The 27,484-nt window shown below is 36.7% G+C and overlaps 1 protein-coding gene across 4 annotated transcripts in view; it reads left to right on the top strand.

Annotated features, from left to right (window-relative positions):
• The window catches only part of CDK14 (cyclin dependent kinase 14), a 329,549-nt gene that overhangs the window by 93,645 nt on the left and 208,420 nt on the right, over positions 1 to 27,484 (top strand). For all 4 annotated transcript variants that reach the window (XM_035319413.1, XM_035319415.1, XM_035319414.1 and 1 more), the window contains one exon: positions 14,752 to 14,831. In XM_035319413.1, coding sequence (XP_035175304.1) covers positions 14,752 to 14,831 — 80 coding nt within the window. The remainder of the gene's footprint in view (positions 1 to 14,751; positions 14,832 to 27,484) is intronic.

Raw genomic sequence — 27,484 nt, forward strand, 5'->3', positions numbered from 1 at the left:
CTCTCTCTCTCTCTCTCTCTCTCTTTCTCTCTCTCTTTCTTTCTTTCTTTTTTTCTCTCTCTCTTTCTCCCTTTCTCTCTCTTTCTTTCTGCAAAGTAAGAAGAAAATACTAAGTGATGTTACTACACTTTGTGAATGAATGCACAGTGCTACTGATTTCTGTGTAGTCCAGTGAAAGAGGCTGAAACCATATCGCAGAGGTACCATTACTTCAGAACAAGATGAGATTCCATCTTGTTAATCTGATGTTTTCTTTGTACTTTATCGTTCTATTACTTTTTCAATACCTTTACCAAATAAAGTGTAAGATATTTAGTTTTTATAGATAGGAGCACAATATACTGTCAAGTAGTTTTTTTTTTTTTTTTTTTTTTTTTTTTTAATGTTCTAAGTGCAATGCTGAATATATGAAATGAGTTTGTTGGTCTTTTGTTCGTCCTTATAAAAATCTTGAACAAAGTACCATGAAGTGAATGAATGGAATTTTGTACTAATGTTAAGTTCAGTTTATTTACAAGAGTAGCCTTTGGGAAATAATGTTCAGACACATCATTGCAACCACTCCAACTCAAAGGAATCTACTCTATACATGCAAAATATATGTTTTCTGCCACTTTAATGTTTTGTTATAACTTTTTTTTTTTTAAATTCGTAATTTGCTAAGTACTTTTATATTGTATAAAACAACTTGATAAAATACATAAAATACGCTTCATGAGCTATTGCTTCAGTTGAGCATTATCTTCTGTCAGACAGTTTATCTTATACTATAAAGAAGTTTTATTTAATCAAGCTTTCATAATCAAATTTTCAATAAAAAACAGTTTTGAAAGGGACATTGGGTATATGCAATATCTTTATTTAAAAGTTTGTCTAATAAATGATGGGTGAGGCAACTTTTCATTCTCAGCAGAATATCATGGCAGACATGTGACAGTATAGCTACTGAAACAAGGAAATACATAGAATCACAGAATAGTTGATGTTGGAAGGTCATCTGGTCCAAACCCCCTGCCAAGCAGGGTCGCCTTGCGCACATTGCACAGGAATGCATCCAGGCGGGTTTTGAATATCTCCTGAGAAGGAGAGTCCATAGCCTCTCTGGTCAACCTCGCTCAGTGCTCTGTCACCCTCACAGTAAAGAAGTGCCCCCTCATATCCAGCCAGAACTTCCTGTATTTCAGTTTGTGCCGGTTGCCTCCTGTCCTGTTGCTGGGCACTACTGAAAAGAGTCTGTCCCCATCCTCTTGATACCCTCCCTTCAGATATTTGTACACGTTGATAAGATCCCCTCTCAGTCTTCTCCAAGCTAAACAGGCCCAGTTCTCTCAGCCTGTCCTTGTACGACAGGTGCTCCAGCCCCCTCTTCTAATGCAGCCCAGGATACTGTTGGCCTTCTTAGCCACAAGGGCACACTGCTGGCTCGTGGTCAACCCACTGTCCACCAGGACTCCCAGGTCCTTCTTTGCAGGGCTGCTTTCCAGCAGGTCAGCCCCCAACTTGTACAGGTGCATGGGGTTATATTCTTCCCTAGGTGAAAGACCTTGCACTTGCCTTTGTTGAATTTCATGATGTTAATATGTTAAGCTGTTAATATTTTCCAGTGTCATCAAGTTGTAAGTACTGAAAATTGTTTTTTAATTGAATATTTGTAGCAAATCAGAATAAGGAATGTTGTCATCTCTCAATAGCTTTGAGATTGATAAACATAATAACAGCTGTTTGGAAAGCATGTTCCAAATTCTACATGTAAAAGTATTTACACTTCTGCCATGTTAAGTACATGCATTGTATTTCACTGGCAGCATTCTTCAAGAAAATGCAGTTATTTTGTGTTGCTAATGGTTCAGTTATACCTCACTATAAATTCCAGACATAATAAATAAGTAAGCTTTTTATTGGGGTCTACATAATCCGAGAAAACTGTATAGATTTCAGCTTGTGCCTTATCACTAAAATCCGTTTGTAAAATCATAACACCTATCTGGCGATAGTTGTCTGATATGCCTTGACTTTCAATAAGATTGAATTAAGGAAACAGGGTTACTAGATGTCCCGTCAATCAGTGGAATTGACCAAGAGTTAAAAGCAAAGCAAAGCACTTCCCTGAAGCTATTTTGTTCAGTGGTGATTTGTGCATGTGTTACAAAACATAGATTGGTTAGAAATACTTAATTTGTTTTAATGGAGCTGACTGCAGATCTGTAAGAAATACTTCAATGATTTTAATGGTAGTTGAATAATAAATTAATATTACTGGGTATTCTGCATTCCTCATTATAAATAGCAAGCTCTAAATAAGTGGTGTGAATTAGAATAATTATACATAACTTTATTCGTCTTTAAAATTTATTTTGAAAAAGCTTGTGTAACTAGAGTGTGGAAAAGAATGCATTTGCAGTAAATATGTTGATCTCTTCTTAATGTTAAGGTCATGTTCCTTCACCTGCTTAATTTATTTTTTGGCTGGCTTTTTTTTTTTTTTTTTTTTCCTTCAAGAATTGAATAATTCTCATATTACATAGCACCACACGGATTCAGCACCTCCAGTCGAGGCTTTGGTTTCCTGAAGTAAAGAAACAGTTCAGTTACTTCAAAGCAGCAGGAGGTAATTCCTTAAGAGTCGAGAAACAGTACAGGGCCTGCCTGCTATTTCAGAAAGAGTTGTTGGCCAATGTTCTTCTGTCCCCATGAGAAGATGAGGAATTTCTGGCCCTTATGGTGTTCCTAAAGAAGAGGGAGCATCACTGCTGCGATGTAGTTACGGGGAAAACAAATGGACAGAAGGGCAAACGTATGGGCCAACTTTGGCTCTTGCTGTTTCAGTAGATTCTAATTTTGCTGGTGCTTTTCTGGCAGAGTGGCTCTGACTGTTTATAGCTTTGTCTAAAATGATACAGAAATAGATAGAGGAATATTTTCTAGCACCTGCTGTAGATATACAGGCTAAGACTTTGATATGCTTAACAATGTTCCCTTGGCTGTCAGTTCAGCAGGAAATGAAATGGGCAAAACAGGTCAAAAGAGGGCTGTTTTTAGTTCTGGCATGGACTGTTTTTGACTACTGAAGGATAAAGCCCTCATAGCATGCCACAGAACACAGAAGTACTGTTCATTTGGAGAAGCATGTACTATGTACACAAAAAATGTATTTTTGTCAAAATGTTTAAGAATCCCTAATTCTAGTCTAGTCTAATCTAACAGAGTCTAGTGCTTGGCTTTGTCAATATTTTGCCAAAATATTTCGGTGGTGTGTCCTTAACTGTAGTGGAAGCTGGAGAATTTAAGACCTGGTATAGTTGTTTTGAATTATGCTTTGTTCTCAAAATTATTGTGCTTAGTATTTATCACCAGGTGCATGTGAGAAGTTGTGGGGTTTGGTTTTCTTTTAATAAATTTCATGAGATGCATAGGCACCAAGGTAATAGAACTGGAGGCAATGTTTCTTAGCTGTGAGAATAAAACATCTTCAAGGTGAAGGACAATAGCATTTTGAAGAGTTTAATGGTACAATTTCTGCTAAAGGCATTTTGTGACAACATGAAGTGCTGTATGCAGGTATTTGCTTATTAACATATTGAAAGCTGTAAATAAATATCAAAGTTTGCTTTAAAGTAATAGCTTGCAAGTATTTTGAGAGCAAACTGGCCAAATTACATCTGAAAGAGTGCAAACAGTTTGTTTTTTGTCTTATTTATGTTGTAATGTAAGTGTTTAGCTGTTTGTAATGTAGACTTTATTTTTTGACTAACTGCTTAGGCACTTTTGGTTATCTTAATATTTGTTAATAGTAATGACTTATTTCACTTATTGTGAGTGAATCCTACTTTCCATTATAAACTATTCTTATTACAGCTTCCTAGAGAGTACTATGCTATAATTTTGAGTTTTCTAAACCCATTTGCTCTTTTTGTTTATATTTCATTTCTATATTCAGTTGCTTGAGAATGTCTCATAATGATCCATGATAAGAGTAAATTTGTGTTTGTAGGTTGGTCAATATATCTTCCTAGCAGTGTGTACACCTCCTAATTCAAATTTATTCCATTCAAAAAAAGTATCTTTCAGTAAGTGGGCTTCTTGAATCTCTGGAATAAAACCCTCTGTTTACATTGTAACAAGCTGGATCAGGGAGAAAAACTAAAGGAAAACCTGTTTAATTTCAAAATCTACTTTTTACACATTATAGAAATGACTGCTAGCTTTCTCATTAACATACCATGTTTTTGTATTTGATGTGCTTAAGCAAGCCACTGAGAATGTCTCCCAGATCCAGCTTGTGTTACTGATCATTGCTATTTTGCATAAAATGGTTCTTGATAAATGACAGTTTTAATTAGCAAAGACTAAATGAAGTCATCAACTAGCTGAAAAAAAAGAAAGAATACTATCCGAGTACTACAAAGATACTATTGCATACTAAATTCCAGAGCAGATTCAATTTTATTTCAGATTTTACAGATATTTTTAACATGGAGGAGTCCAGGATTTTTTATTTTATTTTTGACAGTTGCTCTCAGATAATTTCTTCTGTTTGTTTTCATAACATTATCACATGCTTAAGCAAGGTATTTTTTCAACAAATAGATGGACTGTAAATGCACTGCAACTGTAATTTCTAAGTCCAAATAGTGGAAGAAGTAGTATATTATTTGCATGCATTCACCTTTGAGAATCCAAGTCCAAACTGATATTTAAATAAAATTAATATATAATAAGAGAAGGTAGGTGTTAGGAAAGAGGTAGGAATCAGAGATGACCGCAGGTTTGGGTGTTAGGCATCTGATGTTTATATATAACGACTGCATACTCAGGAAGAGGTTTAAGAGGTTTATAGCAGTGCATATAGCAGTTGTATTCATTTTACCTTTCCTTTAGCTTTTTAAACTGCTTATCTCTAATCTCCATGATGATATATCACTTGAAACAATGACTTTATCAAAATTCCAGAATTTTCTATCATCTGTTTCTTTTTTGATAAATTTCTGATGGGAATTGGCAAAGTGTTTCAATGCTGTAGGTCATCTGGGTTTAGCCTCATACTGTCTCCCTTTTTTTTTTTTTTTTTTTTTTTGCGCTGCTTTGAATATTCTCATGAGTATTCTGCAAGTACAGCTTGTTGTGCTGAAAGGGCTTAATGTGTCCTTCAGTAAGCTATTTTATAGCAAAATTCTGAAATTATTAATGTTTGGGATTTCAGCTGTATGGTATCAGTTTCAAGCCTAAAACTTGATTAAATGACTCAAAAAGACGTATCTGAGGAAATCAATGTGTTCAACTAATGGTATTCCAGGCTGTCTTAGGAGGAGTGTTGCCAGCAGGTCGAGGGAGGTGACCCTTCCCCTCTACTCATCCCAAAATATTTCTTATCTGCATATTGGCTACCTGGTAGAAGAGAGGTATGAAAGTAGTGGAGAGAGTCCAGAGAAGGGCCATGAAGATGATGAAGGGACTGGAGCACCTTCCCTATGAGGAAAGGCTAAGAGCTCTGGGCCTGCTGAATCTGGAAAAGAGAAGGCTGGAGGGGTTCAATGTATATAAATACCTGAAGGCACAATGCAAAAAGGACTGAGCCAGGCTCTTTTTGGTCATGCCCAGTGACAGGTCAAGAGAAAATGGACAAAAACTGAAACACAAGGGCTTCTGTCTGAATATCAGGAAACATTTCTTTATTGTGTGAGTGATGGCACACTGGCATAGGTTGCCCAGATGATCCTGGGCATCGTGCTCGAGGTGGTCCTGCTTGAGCCAGGGAGGTTTGGACCAGACGACTTCATTGGTTCCTTCCAACCCCAACCATTCTGACTGTAATTATGTCTTCTTTCAGAGTTTAAGGCTTTCCCTAATTTTGAAGCTTATCTTAAATTTGAATCCATGATCCATTGGAGATACAATGTCTACAAAGCCCTCTTTGAATCTCGTCAGTTGACCAGAAATTTCCAGAAATAGCATGTAGCTCAAAGTCATTTTTAACCGAGTCTGGTTTTACAGGGTTGTTTGCTGAAATCTTAACAACTTTTTTTTTTTTTTTCCTAAATATCTGCATGTGATTTCTTTTAATGAAGAATCCTTCAGTCTTTTAAATTATTCTCCCTGCCGATCATAATGATAGAATAGATACCCCTCGATCCTAGCTCACCACTTTGAAAGATGAATAGATACGTACCTGCTTACAAAGACATAAAATTAGCCATTCCTTTCTTAAAGTAATGTGCACAGTAACTTGCTTGCACGGGAAGCTTGGCTTTTTTTAGAACATGGAGCAGAATCAGCAGTACCAAGCCCGTCTTCCTATCAAATGTTTTCTTCTGTCTATCTGAGCATCCATGGTAGTATCCCAGGAATGTGAAATGAGGTGGGCTAATTCCTCTTAACGGATGATGGATTTCTCTTTTCGTAGTCAGATTAAAGTGATTCCCTGGAGTGTGGGGAAGCAGTAGAATGAACAGGACTGTATGACTGAGGAAAGTGAAGCAGCATTCTCTTAGACGGGCCTTTTTGTGTTTTGGAGAAATAGCCACACAGCCATTTGTTTCTTGACTGACAGTTGCATCAAGAGGTAGATCTGTTTGAGTTCACTTGTTGAACTTCAGATGTGCACAAGATGAGCTTCATTTTCTGCTTTCTTTCAGGTTAATTTCTCCAATGTTACTTTGGTGTAAAAATTACAAATGGCTTCTTATTACATACGTTGGTTGAAATTCAGATCACTTTGAAGGGATTTCTGCTTCTTTTACAGTAAAATTTTGGAGAAATAGACTGAGTAAGTTGCTAATGGCACTCTACAAAAAGATGCAAGTTGCATTTACTCTGTGTTTGACTAATGTTGTGAACATGTCATCTCTTTTATTAACCTTGACTGAAAAAAAAAAATAATAATCCTACTGAAGTTGAAAAGTGTCACAATTTGACTGAGAAGCAATGAGTGGGTAGTGTTGCAATCATAGTCTCTCTGCCTTGCTTTATATATATATTTTTTTCTTGTCTCCTTTTCAAGGTTTCACATTATTGTTGAAAGAGAGCTCATCATAACATAAATTTATATACAACATAAATGCTATGGCTTAACTCTTTATCTCCACATACTCTTTGGAGGGAAACTTTGCAAAAACATTACTGTATTTGTAATTAGTTTGCAGAGAATAAATATTACAGCAATAGATTCCTTTTGAATTATCATATCATTTCCATTTGTGATGGAACTGAAGAAATTCTGTCTGTATCAACACGTATATCTTCCTGCTGCCGTTGACCTTCTTCCTTCTTGAGCATGACTAGAAACTTGACTGAATTTACAGCAATGTTATCTTGCTTGATCTGTGACAAATAAATATTGATGTGAGCCCTGAGAAGCCAGGGACAGCAGAGAAGAGACACTCCTAATTGGAGCCCCTTGCAAAGCAGTGTGAAGGCCTTCCGTACTTGCCCTGGAAACTTTGCACGTTTCTCTTAAACTAAAAATCTGTGCTTTTGGTGATATCATGTGTTAGTATGGCTTGTATCCTCTCATCCCACTGTGTTTAATTGCCCTTCAAGCAAAGAATTAAAGCAGATTACTTCAGTTAAAGTGATGTGATCTGTGACTGCTGCCTGCACAACATGAATCTGTGCTTTGAGAAGCAAGCCAATGGTATAACTACTGCATCTCCCCACTGTGATCTCGATGTACCTCTTGCTTACCATATGCTTTTTAGTTTGCTGGAAAGGGGTGTTTACTAAGTTGCTTGTGCTCAAAGCATTGCAAAAATGCATAGAACTCTTAACAGAAAGATCAAACAACAAAATTTTGCCTAAAATCCCTGCTGCAAAATTCCATCATTTCAAATAATTTATCCCATATAAAATGCTTGTCCTAAATTCAATTCTGGTCCCTATTCCTGTTAACTATTAATATGAGAACTGGTCTGATGGGGCATGGAGTAGTATCCTGTCAAAGCTTGTGCTGTCCCCCACAGTTCAGCTCCACTCCACAAAGGCTATGGAGTTGTGAAGTTCTTCAGTCAAGGTGCCCCTGCAATTGTTGTTTGAAATCTGTTTTTTTTTTTTTTTTCTTTTTTTTTCTTTTTTTTTTTCCCAGGGTGATTCCAATGTGCACCAAAGGATGAATTGAGTTTTTTTTTTCAGTTAACCAGGGCATTTTACGTTTATATCCTTCAAAGGCAGTACTTTTTCCTATTCACTCAAAAATCAATAGGGAGTTAGTGATATGAAGTGCAGATCTTAAAGAGAAATATTGCTCAGTAAGACAGTCCACATGCCCTGCACCAGCTGTGGTTTCTATGCAGTATTATTCTTGTGGCAACAGGGAGTAGTTGAATGATCAGAGGGAACCACCTGTATTTGTTGTTGCCATGATGTATTGTAGAATGCTTTATGAATATATAGCTGACTGTAATATTTCATATATATGTTTGTGGATGGCTGCTCACAAGAAGATGATCACTCAAGGGTTTTGATTTTTATGTTTAGGGTGCTGAAGCTGAGGATGCTGAGGATACCTGACAGGGCTAATTGGTATTCTGACTTTATCTTTCTTTTAAGCTGCACTATTTCATTTATTTGTCTTGAAACCTCTGTGACTCTTTCATCATCTTTTCCTTTGTTTTATGTGCAATCTATTGCAAGTGCTTTAGATTGGCTTTGGATAGCCTGAAGAACTTGCCATTGTTTTGTCTGACACACTTTTTCTTTTTAGTCATTCCCTAAGCATTACTCTATGTGATGCGAAGGATTGTATTCACATGCTCCCTGATATATTTTATGTGCAACAGTCCAGTTCACAGATAATATGTTTTGTGGTTCATGTTGCCTTAGCGACTTAAACTTTCTGAACAGTTTCTTTTCTTTCTCTGAAATTGTGTGAAATCAGTGTTCATCTACAAATGAAACTGCTATCATCTGTGGAGTGCCAGATGGCTGGAAATAGAATATATATTCATGGATTATGAAAATGCGCGTTATAGTTACCTACTAGAGCTGCCTGATATGTTTTCTTTTTTTATTTTTTCCCCATCAATTTATTTTTTTAGTTGATAGGTTTTGAAGATTTTTGTAGGCTGCTTTTTATTATACATTTTATAGTCAAGACATGGGTTTATAAAGCGTGTGAGTGGATGATTTATCAAAATTTCTAGTATTATTAATCCCTCATAAAAACAGTAACTACAAGATGAACTTGATGCAAAGCTAATAACTTGTTGCTGAACTAAAATGCCAAGTGGTAGAAAAAATGTTAGAGCAGTGTAAGTACTAAAATAAGTTATTAAATAATTATTCTGTCTGAAAACATTTTAAAATCATGTAAGCTTAAAGATTCTAGCTAGAAGATGAATCATTAACTATGTCAATCACTTACTGAGTGAATTTTTCCACATTTAAAATAAACATTGGGAGGTTTTTCTATATATGCTGTGGTTCAACCTGCAAAGTAGTTTACAAAGGTAACAAAGCATTGTCATCTCTTGTGTGGAAACCAAGGAATGAAAATTCATTGTATTACTCATTGACAGCACAGAAAAATGTGCTACAAAAACTAGGATAGAATATAGTTATATTGAATACAAGCTAAACGTTGTTGGATAGTAATTTAATGACACTATCATGTATATTCATGATTGGAATCATAGATTCATGGAATGGTTTGGGTTGGAAGAGACCTTAAAGATCACCTGTTTCCAAACCCCTGCCATGGGCAGGGACACCTCCCACCAGACCAGGTTGCTCAAAGCCCCATCCAGCCTGGCCTTGAACTCCGCCAGAGATGGGGCATCCACAGCTTCTCTGGGCAGCCTGTGCCAGTGCCTCACCACCCTTGTAGTAAAGGAATGACAGACAAAACACTGAAATATTTGCAAGTGCCGTTATGCACCAATATACTTCCTAGTTAGCCATGAGACGCTCTGGAAAGATCTCTGACAGTAAGTATGCAGAATTATGAGAGAGGCTGCTCTACTTACAGTAATACCACTACACTTGTCTTTGAACCGTCTTTATAAGAAAATCAGGTTTTGTGGAGCCCGAAGGGATGTGAGATGCATTGAGGAGAACCAGGGCTGTACCTGTCTCTCCCTGCTGCCTGTCTTGTGTCGTTTTCTTCCAACAAGGACAGAAAAGTGCAGCCCCCATGCTGAGGCAAGCAGCTGATATTAGTGCTAACTGAGTGGTGTAGGCTGAGAGGTAGAGAGAGGGACCTGGTGTAAATTCTCTGATGCTGCTCACAAGCTCCTTTCCAAATGAAGGCTGTGGTATTGTTTGTGTGAGGTTAATTTGAGTCCTGTGAAAAACTAGATCCCTAGGTTCCAGTGGCAATGCTCATTAATAGTTCAAATCCTTCACGTCTCTTGGAAATCTTTGATCTTTTTATCTTTTTTTTTTTTTTTTCCCCAACCCTAATAAATGTCAACAACGTGAAATATCTTTAATCCACTGGTCTCTTTTAAAGCAAGGTAAAATTTGTTTAAGATGGAGCTTAAAAGATGATAGAAGTCAGAAAGATAAATCAATGACCAGGTTATTCCCTTGAGTATTGCACACTAGAACTCTGGAAGGGCTGTAAATGTTTTTGTAAATTCCAGCTGTAATGATTTTCAGTAATAGAAATATAATCCATGTTTACATGGAACAGTCTTCTGTGTTAATGATTAAAATAAGTGGAAGCTGTAATTCTTTGATGGAGTAATCTGAGGCGACTAAACCTACAGTGACTTTGCTTCTGTCAGGTTTTTTTCAAAGGAAAATTCTGGCAGAGCTTGGTTTCATTAGGTGATCATGGTCTGATGTGGGTTTCAGACATGCATTTCTGACCTTAATATCACTACAGAGCATGTCTAATTAGATATTTTCTGAATTTGATCATCACACTGAGCCTTTCATGTAAATAAATATTTAGCAATTGAGAGTTGCTTTCCTTCATAAAAATTAATTCCTTGAAATAAGCATCAAAAACACAAGCATCATACCAGTACTGTCTACTGATTTTTCTTTGCCTAAGTGTTCCCAAGCTTAGCACTTGCCAGAGTAATGAACCAAGCCTCAAATCCAGCCAGTGGTAAAACTCTGTGTTAAATAAACAGATTGAAATCAGAGTGGCAGATTTTATGTTAATTGAATCTTTTAAATGTGTTATATTTAGAACATTTATTGCATCTAAATATAACTGAAGAACTTGTGAAAATAGTGTTATTGTACTCTTTTGTTTTCTGTGTGGCATCATCAGCATTATCCCCAGTAAAGCCCATTAAGTCATCAGTTACTTTATTTTCATCATTATTATTTGTTCTTAACGATGCATTAAAACACTAAATCATTTCTAATCTTCTATGCTTTCTCATAAATGGTCATTTTTATCAATGTATTTGTTTTGGTAATACTGATATGAGCTGTTTTAGAAAAGGCTGAATGACACATTATATTAGAATTTTTTGTAACATCTGGCTCATTTGTATTTTTTATAATATACAGACTTTTACCATATGCCACATAAAAGTATTTGGACTCTTTTTTGTTTTGCCTACATTGCATTTAAAATCTGAAATGTATTAGAAGAGATTATATAATATTAAAATGCCAAATTTCCATAAATTTGAAAACTACCTACCAGCTGCTGGTGATTTAGAGTAATGTTGCTTTGTGTGATTGTTAGAGAGGGGCTTCAGGACTTCTGTCCTTCTCCTGGAGATTTTTGGATAAGCAAGAAAGAGAAGTGCTAGTTTCAGAAGGAGGAAGGCTTGTAAGTTAGAAAATAGGAAGTCTATAATCAATATCATCCTTAATAGAAATTAATGGGACAGCTAAGAGGACGGACAGAAGATAAGTGAAATCCTTGGCCATGTTAAGTGTCTTGTTATGAGATGCTGTGGAGTTGTTTACTTTGGGCAGTGAGCAAGAGAGGTGGTTTAACGGATCCTCCGTGTTGAAAAGTGCAGCAGCATTGACTTTCCCTGACTAAGTGCTCTCTGCCTATCAGTTTTCCTTACTCATATTTGAAAATAATAAAAATACTGAGCATTCTTTGAAAGTTGTGGAAGACACATGTGAAGTAATATCTGGGGGGAGTTCTGCTACCCTAATCACTACTGAAGTCAAATTCCGATGGGTTGCAGAAGTAGTTTCCTCCATGTCTCTTTTTTTCTGTGTTGTTTCTGAGGAAATTGCCACATTATTTTGGAAAGTCATTACAACATTCAGAGCATAATTTCATTACATAGCTGACTTGATCCCATAGTGAGCTGCTCCTAAAAGAGTCAGTCCTGATTCTTCTTGTATATTTTCTAGTGTTTTTCTCTTTTAAAATACAAAAAATGCATTTTTCATTTTTTAAAAAATATGATTTTATTTTTTGAAGGGTCAGTCTTCTCCTTTTTAAGCTCCCCAGGTGTCGTGCTATGGGGTCTGGCAAGAATGAGAGCTGATACAAGACAGCAACAGGAGTGTGTGGCAGAGATTTAGTAAGAGCAAAGCTGTACCCAGAGGTAGCCATGCCATTAGCTCTTCTCTGCAGTATCATCTAACCGCATCTTGAGAGTGCATCAGTGAGAGAATAGCTAAAGGATGTGAATATACACACCTATCTCTTTTAATTGATAATACTTTGTCAATTCTCATATCTCCAGATGTACTCTTAAAAATTGTACTGTTTATAGAAGATTTTAATGACTGAATAGTAAATGATAATAAGGGATGCTGTTTTTTTCCCGGAAGTTGTAGATTGGTATTTTGGATATAAACAATCCTAAAAGGGAGAAAGCAATCCCAGAAGAACACTGCTTAAGATTAGTTCAGTCATTTTAATAGTGTTAAAAGTTGCCATAATATCTGTCAAGATGATGATAGGTAACAATGACAAAGTGGCAGCGATAACTGAATAGCACAGCCCACCTACCATGTTTAAGAACACTGTGTAATTGTGAATCCATCAAAGCGAGTTCCATACTATTGCTGTTTGTGTTATTTATTACTATTAATGAATCAATGAAATGCAGAAGTTTGGATTAAAAAGAACATAATCTGCACAAAAACAGGTGCTACTTTTTAGTCTCTCTGGCAAGAGTATACAACCATGTTCCTTAATACCTCAGTGATCTGCTTTTTCCATTTTCTTCAGCATTGCCTTTGCTGAATAGAACATCCATCCTGTTCCTGATCCGCAGAATGAGCTTGCTTTTCTTATTTAAATTCCTCCTGAACAGTTATTTCATCTATTGTAAAATAATCAAATTATCCAGGTGTCTAACTTATTTATATGCATGTGATGGGTGGGGAGGTGTATTGACGGAGGAATTGAAAACTACACATGTATATGAACCATGTCTGTCATCAGTCTTACTACTTCTGCCTTTATTATGGTTTACTCGTCTGTCTGTGTATGACATACGAAGGTACATGAGGCAAGAGGTATCTTTTTCTGATAATCAGAAGGAGAAATCCAGATAATGTGGTAGGGCTAAGCTGATAATTCTTTCAACAATGACTAGTGGCTTGAGACTTGAGCTGATGCCAGTACTTTGAATAGTTGGAAGGTGACAAGTAAAGTCTCTTTTGATAATCAGGGCTTCTGAAGTTGTTCAGAAACATTGTGCAATGCACGGTGTAGGTCTCATGAGAATATGGCAATAGTAAAAGTTAATCAGAAGAAATAATACAGTAGCCGTCATGTCACTGAAGTCATATAACTGTAAAAATTCAAAGCTAGAGGGAGGAGATGAATTCAGAGTCGGTGGGTGTCCATGTTGTCTTGCTTAGAGAAATGAATACATCTTCTAGGGTCCAGTGCAATAGGCAATTGCTTCCATGACTGCAGGAGTGTGAAAGCTCCATTGCTTCCTTGGGACTTGTGCCTGTAAAAGCCAGTTTTGCTTTTAGAGAATGAAATTGAAATATTAATAGTGTTTATTTTGTAACTTTTTGGTAACTTACCCTCACAATTGCTTGTCATACCTTGGGAGTCTGTTAAAGCTTCAGAGGTACGAGTTCCTTCTTGAGGATTTTTAAATCTGATTCAGTTTTTGTTAGATTTAATTTGGCTAAAGTGGACCAACTGGATTTTTAAAGCCTTCAATGGGATTAACGTGTAGTGAAATTTTGAATTCTAGAAGTGAAATCAGCCAAAGAGGTTTGAGAATAAAGTAACTTCTGTTGTGAAGTTTTGTCCCTTGGAGTGCCAAATATTTTTAAGGGTATAAAAGAGATTCTTTATAATCTAAAATTAGTCTGGGTCATATAGTCAAGAATGTACCTCAGGAACAATTGTGCCCTGCAGGGAAATGACCTAGAATGACCTAAAGAATATTTCCCATCTCAAACTTCCATAGCTTTTGGAGGGTAGTAATTATGGGTGTGATGCAGTGGGAAGAAGGCAATCAATATAAATATGGATTTCCTGCAAGTTGAATGATTGATTAAAATCATATGCCTTTTTATTTGAGGGATTTGATCAAATACAGGGCAGATGCATTAAAACCAGATTCTGCAATGTGATACTTCTTAACAAAGCTTCAGTTTAGTGCTGTGATAGAAAGGAAACTGACTCACAGAAAACTGAGATCATTTCTTGAATTACATATGGGTGTGAATATATAAAGTTGACATTATGGAAGCTATGAAGTGTTTCTTACAGTGCTATAAGTGAATCATTGGTATTGACAGGAAGAAATTGAATAAGTACATGATGGGAGACAAGTTTTATTAGGAGAAATACTGTTCCTGCTTTAATTTTCTTTTTACTTTTCCTTCCCTTCCCCTTTTCCCTTGCAGGGTAAATGGAAAGCTGGTGGCACTGAAGGTGATTAGGTTACAAGAAGAGGAAGGAACCCCATTTACAGCTATCAGGGAAGGTATGCACAGACATTTAATGAGTATACAAGTTGTTATTATTATTTTTTTGTAATTATGTTGCACTTCTTATTTCAGTGCAATGATGTAGTGAATAGCTTGAGAATTCAAATGATATGATTGTGTTCTCTGTAGGAAGAAACTGGTTCTTCAAAAACAAAGACTCTAGTGTAGGAGTAGTTAAATAATGCAGCTCTGCCTCTGCTTTGGCTTGCGTTAGATTTACTATGTGAGTACTTAAGAGCTCACTCATGTTTAAGGTGGGTGTGAAAAGTCCCTCTGGAAGATGAAGGAACTATGTAAGTAGTGCTTCTTGCCTGGAGGCAGCACCTTAAAATGAAGGTAGATGTAATTTGTCATATACCTGCGGCATGAAGAGAAGAAAAGCTTTTCTTGATGAATGCGATCAGATCAGGACACACAAAATAAAAGCATCATAAAAGCTGTGTATGGTTTGGACTAGCTTTAGTTTGTTTTCCCTTCCCCATGGGCTTGGGAATAACTCTTCTCTAGCTCACTCTGAGATGTCTGTCATGCTTTCTGCTCTGCTCCCTTTATCCTTCCTCGTCAGCCTCTTTCATGCTCCCTGGTGACAGCTGCTTTATCTGAGCCGGGCGGTCTCAACCTCCTTTGCAGAAATTGTTCTGTGTGCCTTCTCTCTGTGAGCATCCTCTGTAGGATGGCACGAAAAATGAGCTTTGGTAGAGAAAGAGTAAATAAATTGCCATCACAGAGCTGACTCAAACTCAGCTAAAATTGATAGCGAACTGAAGTGCTGAGACTGTTGTGGCTTTTGAGATGTCATTTAAAATTGTGTTGACTATCTCAGTGTCATTCCTGAAGCAGGAAGACCCAGTGACATCCCAGAACCTCATTCAGCCTTCATAGGGTCCAAAGAGCAGATCCTGCATGCGAAGGGTGTGGTTTCATGGACATGTCAGCCAAAGTCCCAGCAGCTGCAGCTCTGTTATCCCTTGCTTCTGCCCTCAGGCACATTTGGTACCATCTGCATGCCAGCAGCAGTGTTCCCCATCTGCTTGTGCAGTGAGCCAGCCTGGCACTGGATTGGGAAAACATCTTGGTTTAGTGGGACTGACATCCTGAAGTTAGAAACTTGTAAAATACTGTGGATTACCTTCTTGAGATTTAGCTACATTTTACATTTTAAAGGCAGTTTCTTCACAATGGAAGAAAAACTGTGGGTGGCCAATATATAAAGGAATTTCATCAGTTTTTGTGTGCTGCTTTGTTTGAATCATAATTATTGAATGATCTGACACATTTATTCATGATGGTATACATCTTATCTGAGTTGCCTGTTTCTGCAGCTGTGCCATGATAACGAGGTGTGTAAAGGGTTATGAGCACAGCTTTCAATATTTGCAATGCTGAGTTCAAGGCATACCAGCCTGTGTTTCAAATATGTTTATTATTCTCCAGTCTTTTAGTGTATAGGGAACTGACTTAACTGTATATACTATTTTCTTATTTTCTTGTGCCTGTTTAGTGACATTTAAAAGGTTTTTTAATGTAAGCTTGGTCTAGATGAAAGATTATAGTGACATAATTTTCAAATACAGAATAATGCTTTTTCCTTTACACTTTGTTGTATCAGCTCTGTGTAAGTATTCTTTAGGAGCAAGAATAGAAATCTTCTGCTTGATTTTTTTAATTATAGAAGCCCACTTGCATGAAAATATTTTTCTCACTGTCATTTTCCCTTTAGCTGTGAGTTCAGCACCATGGTTATTGATGGTTAAAACTCTTTTACTTGGTATTAATAAAACAAAGATCTTGCCTAGCAAAGCTCATAAGGTTATTAATTCATATATATTTTCTTAAGTATGCAATATCTGAATGATTTTGATAGCACTATATGCATGTGTTGTATTTCTAAGTATTCATCTACAGTGGGACTAGATACAAAGACTATTACGCTAATGTGCGTTTTTTCTGGACTTTTGAAGACTTGGTTAGGAGGAGTCAAATTCAGGTTACAGGTGGATTCTTTGTTGTTTATTTGTGTGTAAAAGTACTCCTGTCTTCTGGGTAGTAGAACTTGATTTGGATCTGTGAGAGCTGTTAGAAGAGATACAGTCCTAGCTGTTGTATAGATATCATTTAGAAGTCAGACATACCTGACATGTAAGTGAGAAGGGGAAAAATCTATATTTAGATTATTTTGGTTCTTGCTTTTCTTTACTTTGATTTTGTCCAAAGAAAATGTTAGGGCCTGAAAAGTAAGGAAGACTGATGGTAAATTGCAAATGTAACTTTTAGAAGGTAATTTTCATGGGGTGATGCCAGACCTGTATTATTTGACAGTAATGCTGCAGCTGTGGGCTTAGCTAGTAGGACCTGAGGAAGCTGTTGCTTTCCCCTCTGCAGCATCCAATCCATCTCAAACATGTGGTTTTCTATAGCACAGCAGTAGATCTCAGCAGCATAGGTGGGAAATGAAAAGGAAATGCTTCTATAAGCTCTCAAAGTTATTTGACAAGCTTGAGTCTGAAAAGCAGTAAGAATGAGATACTGTATTAAGCAGATCTCTGTTGGCTGACTGAGGCCTCCTGCCTTATAATTTAGACTGGGACAATTAGAACAAGGGTAAATAGCACTAAAGATGAGATCAACTTCTAATTTTGGTTATCTGAGCAGTAGTGTTGTCCTAATCAAAAAAATGCATGTATGGAGGGTATCATGAGCCAGAGGTCTGTAGGAGGGCGTTTCTTTCCAAAGTCTTTCATAGTGGAGTAGCCAGACAGGTTTTGACTTCGACTTATTCCTTATTTTCTAATTTTCCATTAGTGCAAGGCAAATTCAGACAGAAGTCTGGTTGTTTGTAAATTGAAACTACTGTAAATTAACTGTTTAACATTTCTCATGGCTCCTTGTGTAAAGAAGTGAGAGAAAATAGCATTCCTGCACTGTGTTCCTATTGGGGGTGTTCTGTTATGTTAATTAGTGGGAAGTTACAGGCTGAAATCTTAAGCAGTGGTCATGCTGAGGGAATTTTGTAGCTGTCTGTGCAGAGGGAAGGGTATTGTTACTCTTCTGACAGCAACAGAATGAGGCTCAAAAGAAAACCAAAGCTACATAGAAAAAAGATCAATTTAAGAGAAACAGGAAGATGCAGAATTTAAATATGGATTATGTGGCTGTGAAAAAAGGCACTAACTTGGCTGAAACAGCAACAAAAATACAATAAAAAGTAGAATGAACAAAAGAAAAGCCAAAACATACAAACAAACAAAAAACCTCAACCCACCAACAGTAAAGTAGCATAAGAAAAATCATAATTAACCTTGATGGTTGGATGAGGTTTAGCTGAAACTTCAGTGAAAGCTTCTGCTTATAAAGTAATTCTGCTTTTTCAGAAGATGTGGTTTTGTGTCTTCCACCATTTATCAAAGTTTGAATGAAAGGAGGTAAATGTGGCTTATCTGTGAGTGCCGCTAAGCTCTGTTGAATATGTAGGATGAAATTCAGAGGCAGCCTTTGCTAAATATTCCTTCAGCCTGGTCTAAGTCAGTTGCACCAACATAGGCTTTCATTTAGTGACATGCAGTTTACAGAATGTTTCACTTTGAATTTAACTCAGTCTGGGAAAATCTAATTTACTTTTGAAGAGCATGAAACTAAAAAGAGAAAAAAAAAAGCATCTGATTGAATGTATGTATATGACTGAGATAACCTATGTTATTTTCTGGATGTGGTGCAGGCTTAGTTCCTGTTTGTACACCAGTATATTACCGTAAGGATACTAAATGTCTTGCAACTGTGATATTTGAGACAGTATGGAGTCTGGAAATCATTTATACACTATTTTCTCATGCTACTGAATACAGATTAGCATATGATTGGTTTTCTGTGTTAAGTGTATTCTTTTACCGTATTACTAGTTTATCCTTTTACTGTAGCTATCATTATCAGCTGTTCAGAGATGTCTCAGTAGCAGAGTTAAAATGTGATTAAATCCACTGCAGCCAGCAGAAAAGTTCACTGACCTAAACTTTATCTCAGCTATTTCATTCCCTTAATTTCCTGTAATGTCATACTTTCATCTAGGGTAAATACTGAACTGTGTGGTAGGTTATAAATCTGGACGCAGCTTGAATTGCTATTCCATAGTTATCATCTTTGGATTCTGAATAATAATATTCTCTTTAGCCAGTATGACAAAGAGTCGACTTTTTAGGTATTTAGACAAGCATGCCTTGGTTTTATTGTTACATTGCTTGTAAGGTTACTTGGGCAGTAAAATTATTTGTTCCTCATTCTAATCATGAAAGCTGTTTTTTAATTAGTTTTTGTTCCCTCCCTCCTTCCCCCCTGTAAATATTGCTGCTCCTTTGCTCTGCTTAATTTGTTTTACTGTTATTAATAAAACTCTGTTCTAGTGGTGCAACATATAGTTATGTTTTATTTCTGATAAGCCTGGATGAAGTTTTGAAGCATCATGTAAAACAGGTATCTTTTGAAGATATTATTGTGCTTTGCCATTTAATTGTCATGATTAGGCAACTTTTAGTCTGTTTTTCTCGTTTTATTATTATTATTGTTTACATATTTTAATTAATATTTATTTGTATTTTACATTTAAAAGTGTTCAGGTCAGAGACTGTCTCTATGTCTTCGGTTTGACAGCTGTCCACATAATAATTTTCCATGTAATCCAGTATCAAAGGCTATTACCTTAATGCCGCATGTGGATAGCAGTGTGAAAATTAGCACATAAGTGCTTTGGGAGCAGCCACCTATCTTGCATTATGCAATTAAAAAGAACACAGGATTTACTTTAAAAACTTTAACTTAAATTTTTGAAGAGAAGGTCAGTGTGTGTACTGAATAAATTTGTGATGTGTGGGAGAAAACTTAAAGAAATTTGATTGCTGGCATAGAGCAGGTGTGGAGAGATGCTTCATTCTTGGCCACAAAACATCTTCAGAGTTTCAGGCCTCTTCCACCCTTACCTCTGTGTTGTACGAGGGAAGAAGACAGGAGTCGGATGCATTGCTGGTAATGAAACACTGCTGTGGAGGGCAGTTCTTATACAAGAGCAAAATGTGAGTTAAGTCTCTAACCCTCTGAAGATCTTTTTGCTGTCTTCCTTCTGTGCTCTACAGCTTTTTACCTGTCCTCTTCACAGTAAACCTGTTTGGGAATTGTTGACATACATCAAATGTTTCAACAGTGGCCATGTTACAATTTTAAATTGGAAAGTATACAGTATGAAGTTTTTCTTTGGGAAGAATACAAATCTACATTTTTGTATGCTTTATGTGAAATCTCACTTCATCCTCAGACGAGAATAAAGGCACACAATTATCATTCTTAGTAGAAGATCTAAAAGACACTTATTCCTTATAAGGGCCCCCCCAAACAGCCCTCTCGTGAACAAAAAATGAAAACCTAAAGGGTCTTCAGGAAAGTCCAAGTCCTCCCAGATTCAGGAAGTCTGTTGACTTGCTGAATTTGGGAGCTTTTCTGAGGCCTCTCAGTCTGAAGTTGGCTGGCTGGAGGGTATAAATCTTCACAAAACTTTTATCTGCGGAAAATTGTTGCAGAGTAACTGCTAAGAGAAAATTACAGGGAAGATCTGCAATTTGCCAAGAGAGACTTCTTAACGTAAGTGACTGTGAGATTTATTACACAGCATTCCTCATAGGTGCACAATGGTAAATACCGCTTCATAGCAACAATGCTGCAAGTGATGTAAGCATCCAAGTTTTCAGATTATCCAAGAGAAATAGCACTGTCTGTACCCATACCATCTAAGAAAGTGCTGCAGAAAATTATATTTCTCCTCAGTAGATATTTATACTTGTGACCTCATATTGAAATATTACCTGAAAACAGTAAGTGAGTTATTGCACACATCCCAGTTCAGTGATTTTGGACTGATGTGTAGCATAATAATCTTTACAAATTCAAGTCAACGAGTGACCTCATGACACTAGTTAGATGACTGATGGTGGTAAGCCATTCATTGTACGAGAGTATGTCTGGAAGGTTGTATGCTGTAGGACAAGGGCACAGTGAAACAGTATCTGTATTTTTAGGGGTCAAGCTACTGCTAGGAGGTAGACATGAATATTAGAATTGGAATCCAGTTTTTTTCTGCCAGTAAATTCTTCTTTTTCTTCTTTTTTTTTTTTAAAGTTAGATCATCCTTTAAACAAACAAACAAAAAACAAAAAAAAACACTGAACTATTCTTTCTTTTATGTAGTAATTCTTTGCTTTTAATTTATTTTTATTAAGGAAACTTGACAGCTGATTTCTTTTGAGTGATACGAGTTTTAAGGACTTTCAGATTTCCTTCATGAAGTCCAGTCAAGAAATTTCAATTTCTGTAACTGAAATGCCTTAAAGCTTCATCTATGTCTGGCTCAGCAAGCCTTGGGGAACTTGATGAAATTATGTTCAAGATTATGGAGTTGTAACTATTCTAAGCATTCACGTCATGTGAGTTATGATGGCATTTTTGCATCTTTGTTTTTAGAGTCTACGTTTGGTCTCCCTAGAAGCTGTATTGATTTGGAGTTCTGAAGTAAAAAAAAAGGACAGTAGCTTGGCTGTAGCTCAGGAAACTTTTTCAGTGCCTACAGAGCTGGCAAAGCTGGTGTCTACTGCAGGCTAAATATCTAGAGCTCAATTAGCTGTAAAGTCCCCGCAAAGCCATTGCAGCTTGTTGTCATAACAGCTTTGTTTTTCTTTGTTGTTAAAAATAAAATACACAAACCAAAAACCTCTGGGACACTGGATATTTAAGGTCAAGAAGTATTCAGAGGGAAAGAAACTACAGAAATTATATTTTTTCCATCTGGTCTCTGAATATTATGGACATCCTGCAGCCTTAACCACAGTGTGTACTGCCTCAAAGAGGAATACAAGATTTCCAAATAAAGATGATCAGGGCTTTAAAAATGATGGTCCATTTGGAAAAGGATGTTCCTGGGTTCCTTCTCATGGAATGGAGTCAGATTTTAAAATTCCCAAGACTTTTGGATAGTACTTATTAATAAATACTCTTTCAGTGCTGTAGGGAAGTGTATGCTCTTTCTTACTGAACCTTGATAAAAGAAAAGTGACCCTTAATTTTTTGTGCTTTTATGACTGGACAGTTTTTAGTAGCTCAGTTTTTTGACCATGCTTCATTTGTGCTTTTTTCTGCATGTGAGTTTGTGTGCATTTGCTTAGGTGTGAGAGAAACATGTTGGATCCTCTGCTATGTGGGGCTGCAAGGCAGCGAGAGCATTCATCTTGATTCCACCTTCCCCTCTGCTGTTTTCCCTAGCCCTGACTTGCTGCTATATATATATATATATATATAATTTTTTTTTTTTCTAAAAATATTCATTTTGTTTTCTTAAAAAGCAGTTGGACTGACTGGCTTAAACAGGTAAAGTGAGCTTCTGCTCATCTCAGACGAATGTGGGAGAGCTGTTAGTTTGCCAGTCCCATTCAGATATAGTGCAAGTGGTTACGGTGATGTTGGCATTTCAGCGTGTCCAAATTGTACTGTGTTCCTTACTCCTTTCTGGTGTACTGAATGAAAGCTACTGTCTGTAGGGTGCTCAGAAGTGGTAGAGATTGAATAAGTCTGTCCTACTTCTCTCTTTGTTCCTTGCTATTCATTGGCTGAACATAACCTTTTCCTTTTTCCTTTTTTTTTTTTTTTTTTCCCTTTCCCTTTTCTTCTACCTTGTAACATGTTAGTGTCACACAGTTATGAATCCTTCAGGAGAGCTGGAATTACATAAATGCAATATAAATCATGATGTTTCCTTTTGGGAATCATGATATAAATATTAAACTCTTTACGAACGCCCATCATGTGGGAAAGCTGTCATGCTTTTCTGAAAAGTACAAATGAAAATTCCAAATTATCCAGCTACCACAGAGTAGTCATATGTCTCCCCATATTTTATCTGTAGTCTGCTGAGGCTGAGCACAGCTGTATCAGCTGCATCTTCATTCTGTACTTTTGAAGTACGAGCTGTGACCCTATTCTGCCTTTCTTTCTTGGGCACAGTTCAAGAAAGAAAAAACGTGGTAGCACTTCAAGGAATTATTATTATTTTTGATATCATCACTTCACCACTTGGATCCCTAATGCCTGTTATCAGTTTAATGGTAGACCTTTTGTACTCCGCCATACTTCCATTCAAGGAGATGTCTGTGTGTCAGTATTCACATGGAAGATGTTGGATAAGGGCTCTCCTGCTAATTCCAGCACTATAAGGTTACAAATGCGTTAGTTCAGGGATGCCATTGAGTATCTGCCTAACCCTTCTCAGAAGGCCATCTGCCTGCAGTGCTGGCTTCACCTGAGCTTCAGGGTTCTCTGCCTTGACCCAGATGGGGCATTCTGCTTTGAGCAAAAGTTTCTTCTGCACAGAAAGTCAATTTCATCTCTTCCAACTTTTATGCATGATTTGGAACTGTTGCCTTACAGATTTGCCCGGTGTTCTGTTCTTATATGACAGAAAGGGTAGAAAAAGGTGACAAATATAGAATATGGCAGATCAATGGAGAGGGGCAATCCTTTCTTTATGTGCAACTAACTCTAGTACATAACTATAAATCACACAGAACCCTTGTGCAGCCATGGCTTTCTTGTTTAAGTGGAAGTTGGTGAGGGTCAGTCTTTTTATGTTATATGCAAATTTAACCTCTTTTCATAGCATACGATACCACCATAAAATGTAGAGCACAAGTTAATCCTGCTCAGAGTATTGGCTTTTACCCTGTGACTTGGAGTGATTTATATAAGGGATACAAATACGAGTTGGTTGTTAATATGAGTGGAGATGATAGCAAGTGATGGAATCTCTGCTTGAATTGGTTAGAGACCCTCAGGGAGATGCCTTCCAAGCGCCAATACCTTCTACGGTCACCTAGTGAAATAGGACTGTGATACCAGCTGGTGTTCAGGCAAAGTGTCTCCTAAATGTAGCCAGTTCTCCAGCCTGTTTTTTCTTTGTTGACTTTTTATGAAAGGAATAATCACAGCAGCAGTGCTGTTTAGCCTCGTGATTAAAGTAACTTGAAATCTGCACAAAGACATTTGTCTTTGTTAAGATCTTTGAGTGTTTTGTGTGTATTTTTCTGTTGCCGTGTCCTGAATTTCAAAAGTATCAGAGCTAGATGGCAATTCAGCATTCGAACCAGTTCAGTTAGCCTTATTTTTCTCCTTAGTCATTTGTGAATATTAAACTAGTAAGTGCCTATTGTATCTCAGCAGAAGTGTTTTCAAGTTTGGGCAAATGAAAAATACGGATATGAGAAGCTTGTGTAGTTTCCTGGTGTGTTAAACCTCTCCCCCAGGAGAAATACATCACTACATGTATGAATAGGAATGTGGCTGCATATACGTACACGTGCATGCGTGTCTCTTGTATGTCTTAAAGACCTGATATAGAAAGCTGATTAACACCATGCACCAAACAACCAAATCCTTTGTGAAGAGCTGTGTGCTAGCTTTGATCAATGCATTGAATGTTTAAGGTGAGTTAGATGTGTATCCAAATGTAGACAAATACTTCCAATGAAAGACGTCCATTTCCATCAGAAAGTTGTGTTTTAGACAAGTGGCTACTGACCACAGTCTTCATTCATGAAGTCATGAACAGTTTCATTCTGAACATTCATTCTGAAGTCATCAGAACAGTTTTGTGTGTTTTTTGTCATAGAAAGTTCATGAGTGAATTATCCTTATTATCCTGATGTAATTTATTCAGAAATTATGAAACAGTTCTGGTTATTTAGACATGAAGACATGAACTTCTGAATCAAGTTATACCTTTCTTTTCAATGCTTTTCTCTCTATCCATAGCACAATAACTATTTGTTTTTTCTTTTAAGAAAAACCTAAGTAGTTTATTGTAAATTTCTAACTTCTTTATAAATAGCTGCTAAAATTAAGCACCGTTATTAGTCCCTTTCAACACGCAAGATACTATTTTGTCTTAATATCTCTATAAATCACTCACTATCAAAGGGTGAAAGATATTTATTATTAAATGATGGGGTCATGCCTTCAGAAGAAGCTTGCTAACTGAGAAGACAGGAAGCCTGAAAGAGAGAGGATAAAGCTACTGCAGTATTTTTGCATTGCTGCCTTTTATTCTTTTATTTTCTGATAATTACTCAATTTTTCCTTCAACATCATATATTCAGGGAAGTAAATGATTCCAGTAAGGTAAAATATTCCATTTAGATCACCATACTTTGCTTAAGACTATAATAATGAATTGTTTATAAACTTTGAAATACTTTGGAAATATTTTCAGTAGCCTGGATCTTTGTACTGTCACAAGGTACGACAGCAGCCACTACAGTCAATAAAAAGCATACACTAACGCCTTTCTTACGGGAAGAAAAACTTCAATTATAATCAAAACAATTAAGAAATATTAGCAAATATTTCTTAAATTGAAGTTATACAAGGGATAAAAAAAACTTTTTCTACCTTGTTTTTGTTTTCCTTGTTTCTTCAAAGGCTGCTCTTTTTTTTTTTTTTTTTTTTTTTTTTTTTTTTTTTTTCCTGCCTGGATGCTGTTGTTAGATGCTGTAAGCTCAGGTGGCTGGGTCAGGCCCTGCCTTAGGGAGATAGCTCTGGTCTTTTTCCTCCCTCATATTTTCCTATAAGCTGAAGACTGTGTTGCAAACATCTTAGTTCCATTTTCCAGTTGTTGTTCTTGTGGGAGATCTGTCATTCAGGAATTGTACGGAGTTGAAATACATGCTTCATAAAAGGATCTATACTTGCAGCAAGGTTGAAGTTACTGCTTTCGGGCTTTATAATCAATATGAAGAGAGCAGTATTACAAAATTAGAAATTGACCTTCACTGTCGTCTTCAAAGCAATGAAAATGAATATCCACATTATTTTACTTGGGAATGTTCCTCCTGAATAAGCAATATTAAAAAAAGAAGCTGATAATTTATCGCATTTTTTTGCTGAGATGAAGGGGATCTGGATGGTTCAGAGACTGGTAATAGGATATCATGACCTTCCACCTCTGACCCATTTATTAAAATACAAGCCATGATAGTGGTGTCTAGAAGTTATCAGTGGGGGATATAGTCTACAGCTGTGGAATCTGTAACTGTGTAGTTTGTGAATTTTTAAGGTCTGGTCCACTTGGCACAAACTTCAACAGCTTCTCAGCTGCCAGCAGATTTAGCTGGAGCTAAGTGAAAATAGAAATGAGAACAAAATGAATGGAAGAAGCCTTGTAAATGAGAATATATTAGCTAAACTTGGTGATTTGTATCAGTTCTGATTTGATACAGCTTGTTTTTCCTTCTTTGGTGAAGCTTGGTTCAGAGTTGCAGGATGAAGAAGTGGTACTGACAAATTTTCTTTGCGTGTTACTTTGGGATGTTAGGAAGGGGTTAATGTGAATAGAGCTGATGTGGATTTTGCTTTGAAAAGATGCTCAAAACTTGCACTGTCAATGTGAGATAACTTTATGCATGTAGCTTTTTTTTTTTTTTTTTTTTTTTTTTTTGCTCCAGACCTCCCAGGGAAGGTTCCTAACACCCTTTTCCATCTATTAAACCGTCTATTAAACTTAAACTGAGAGTTAGGTTTGTAGAGCCCATCTTAGCTGTACAGGTCAGGTAATTAAATATTCTTGGGCTTTATTTAGTTTCATTTATCGCTTGTTTTTTCCCTGAGCAGAAGCAATCAATAAGGTCACAAGGGTGGCAGGAACGGTGTACCTCCATGCTGGTCGTACAGACAGGGTGATAACAGGGCTGGTATGGCTGTTTTACATCTGGAAACATACTCCCTTCCCTCATATTCTAAAATTTGAGAGGACAAAGTAACCCAAGTTACTTTGATAAAAACAGACTGAAAAAAATGTATAAATTGTACTTTCAAAGTAAAAGGAAAAATCATTAGGTCAATGTTGAAGTTACAGGTTGGATGCAGTTAAAATGGACCGCCTTTTACACAGTCCAAATATTGCTGAACTTTTATACCTAGAGACAAAATAATCTACAGTACTTCTTACACGTTTCACCCTTGAACAACAAGGTAAAACACTCACACACTTATTTCCTTTCCCTCTGTCTTTGGAATCCAGGAGCAATACACTTGCTCTTTTGTGTGCTGTGAAGTCTAAAAATGTGTTTAATACAAGAATGTTTTCATAAGAGCATGCACTGGATTGTGCGAGGGTTTTATTAAAAAACGTGAAAACACAAACCCTGAACGTTTAGCACATTAAACTCTGGACAAGATAAAATCTCTCTTTTGTTATTTCAGTTTGGTTTTTCACAGCATAGCAGTGCTATGTTGCTGCCATTAGGAAAATGTCAGTTACTGAAGGGACATGTAACTTAATGCAAACCCAGCAGGTCGTAGACCCATTAACAAAATCTTGTTAAGAACTTTCACACTTTTCCACGTTACTTTATCTCAATTGTGCTTGTGATTCTACAAGATATTTTTCAATTTGCAATTCTGTGTTTGTCAGAAAGTCTTGGTTATAAAACTGACATGGTTGAAATGCTGGCTTTGCATCAAGACTTCTAGCAGAATTAACATTTGAATCACTTCAGGCCCTATTCACAAAGCAGAGGACTATTTGCATAATCAAAAATGAATTATTTTGCTTGTCAGTGGAAAAACTAAG

This window comes from Oxyura jamaicensis, chromosome 2, assembly GCF_011077185.1.
Source record: "Oxyura jamaicensis isolate SHBP4307 breed ruddy duck chromosome 2, BPBGC_Ojam_1.0, whole genome shotgun sequence".
NCBI lineage: Eukaryota > Metazoa > Chordata > Aves > Anseriformes > Anatidae > Oxyura > Oxyura jamaicensis.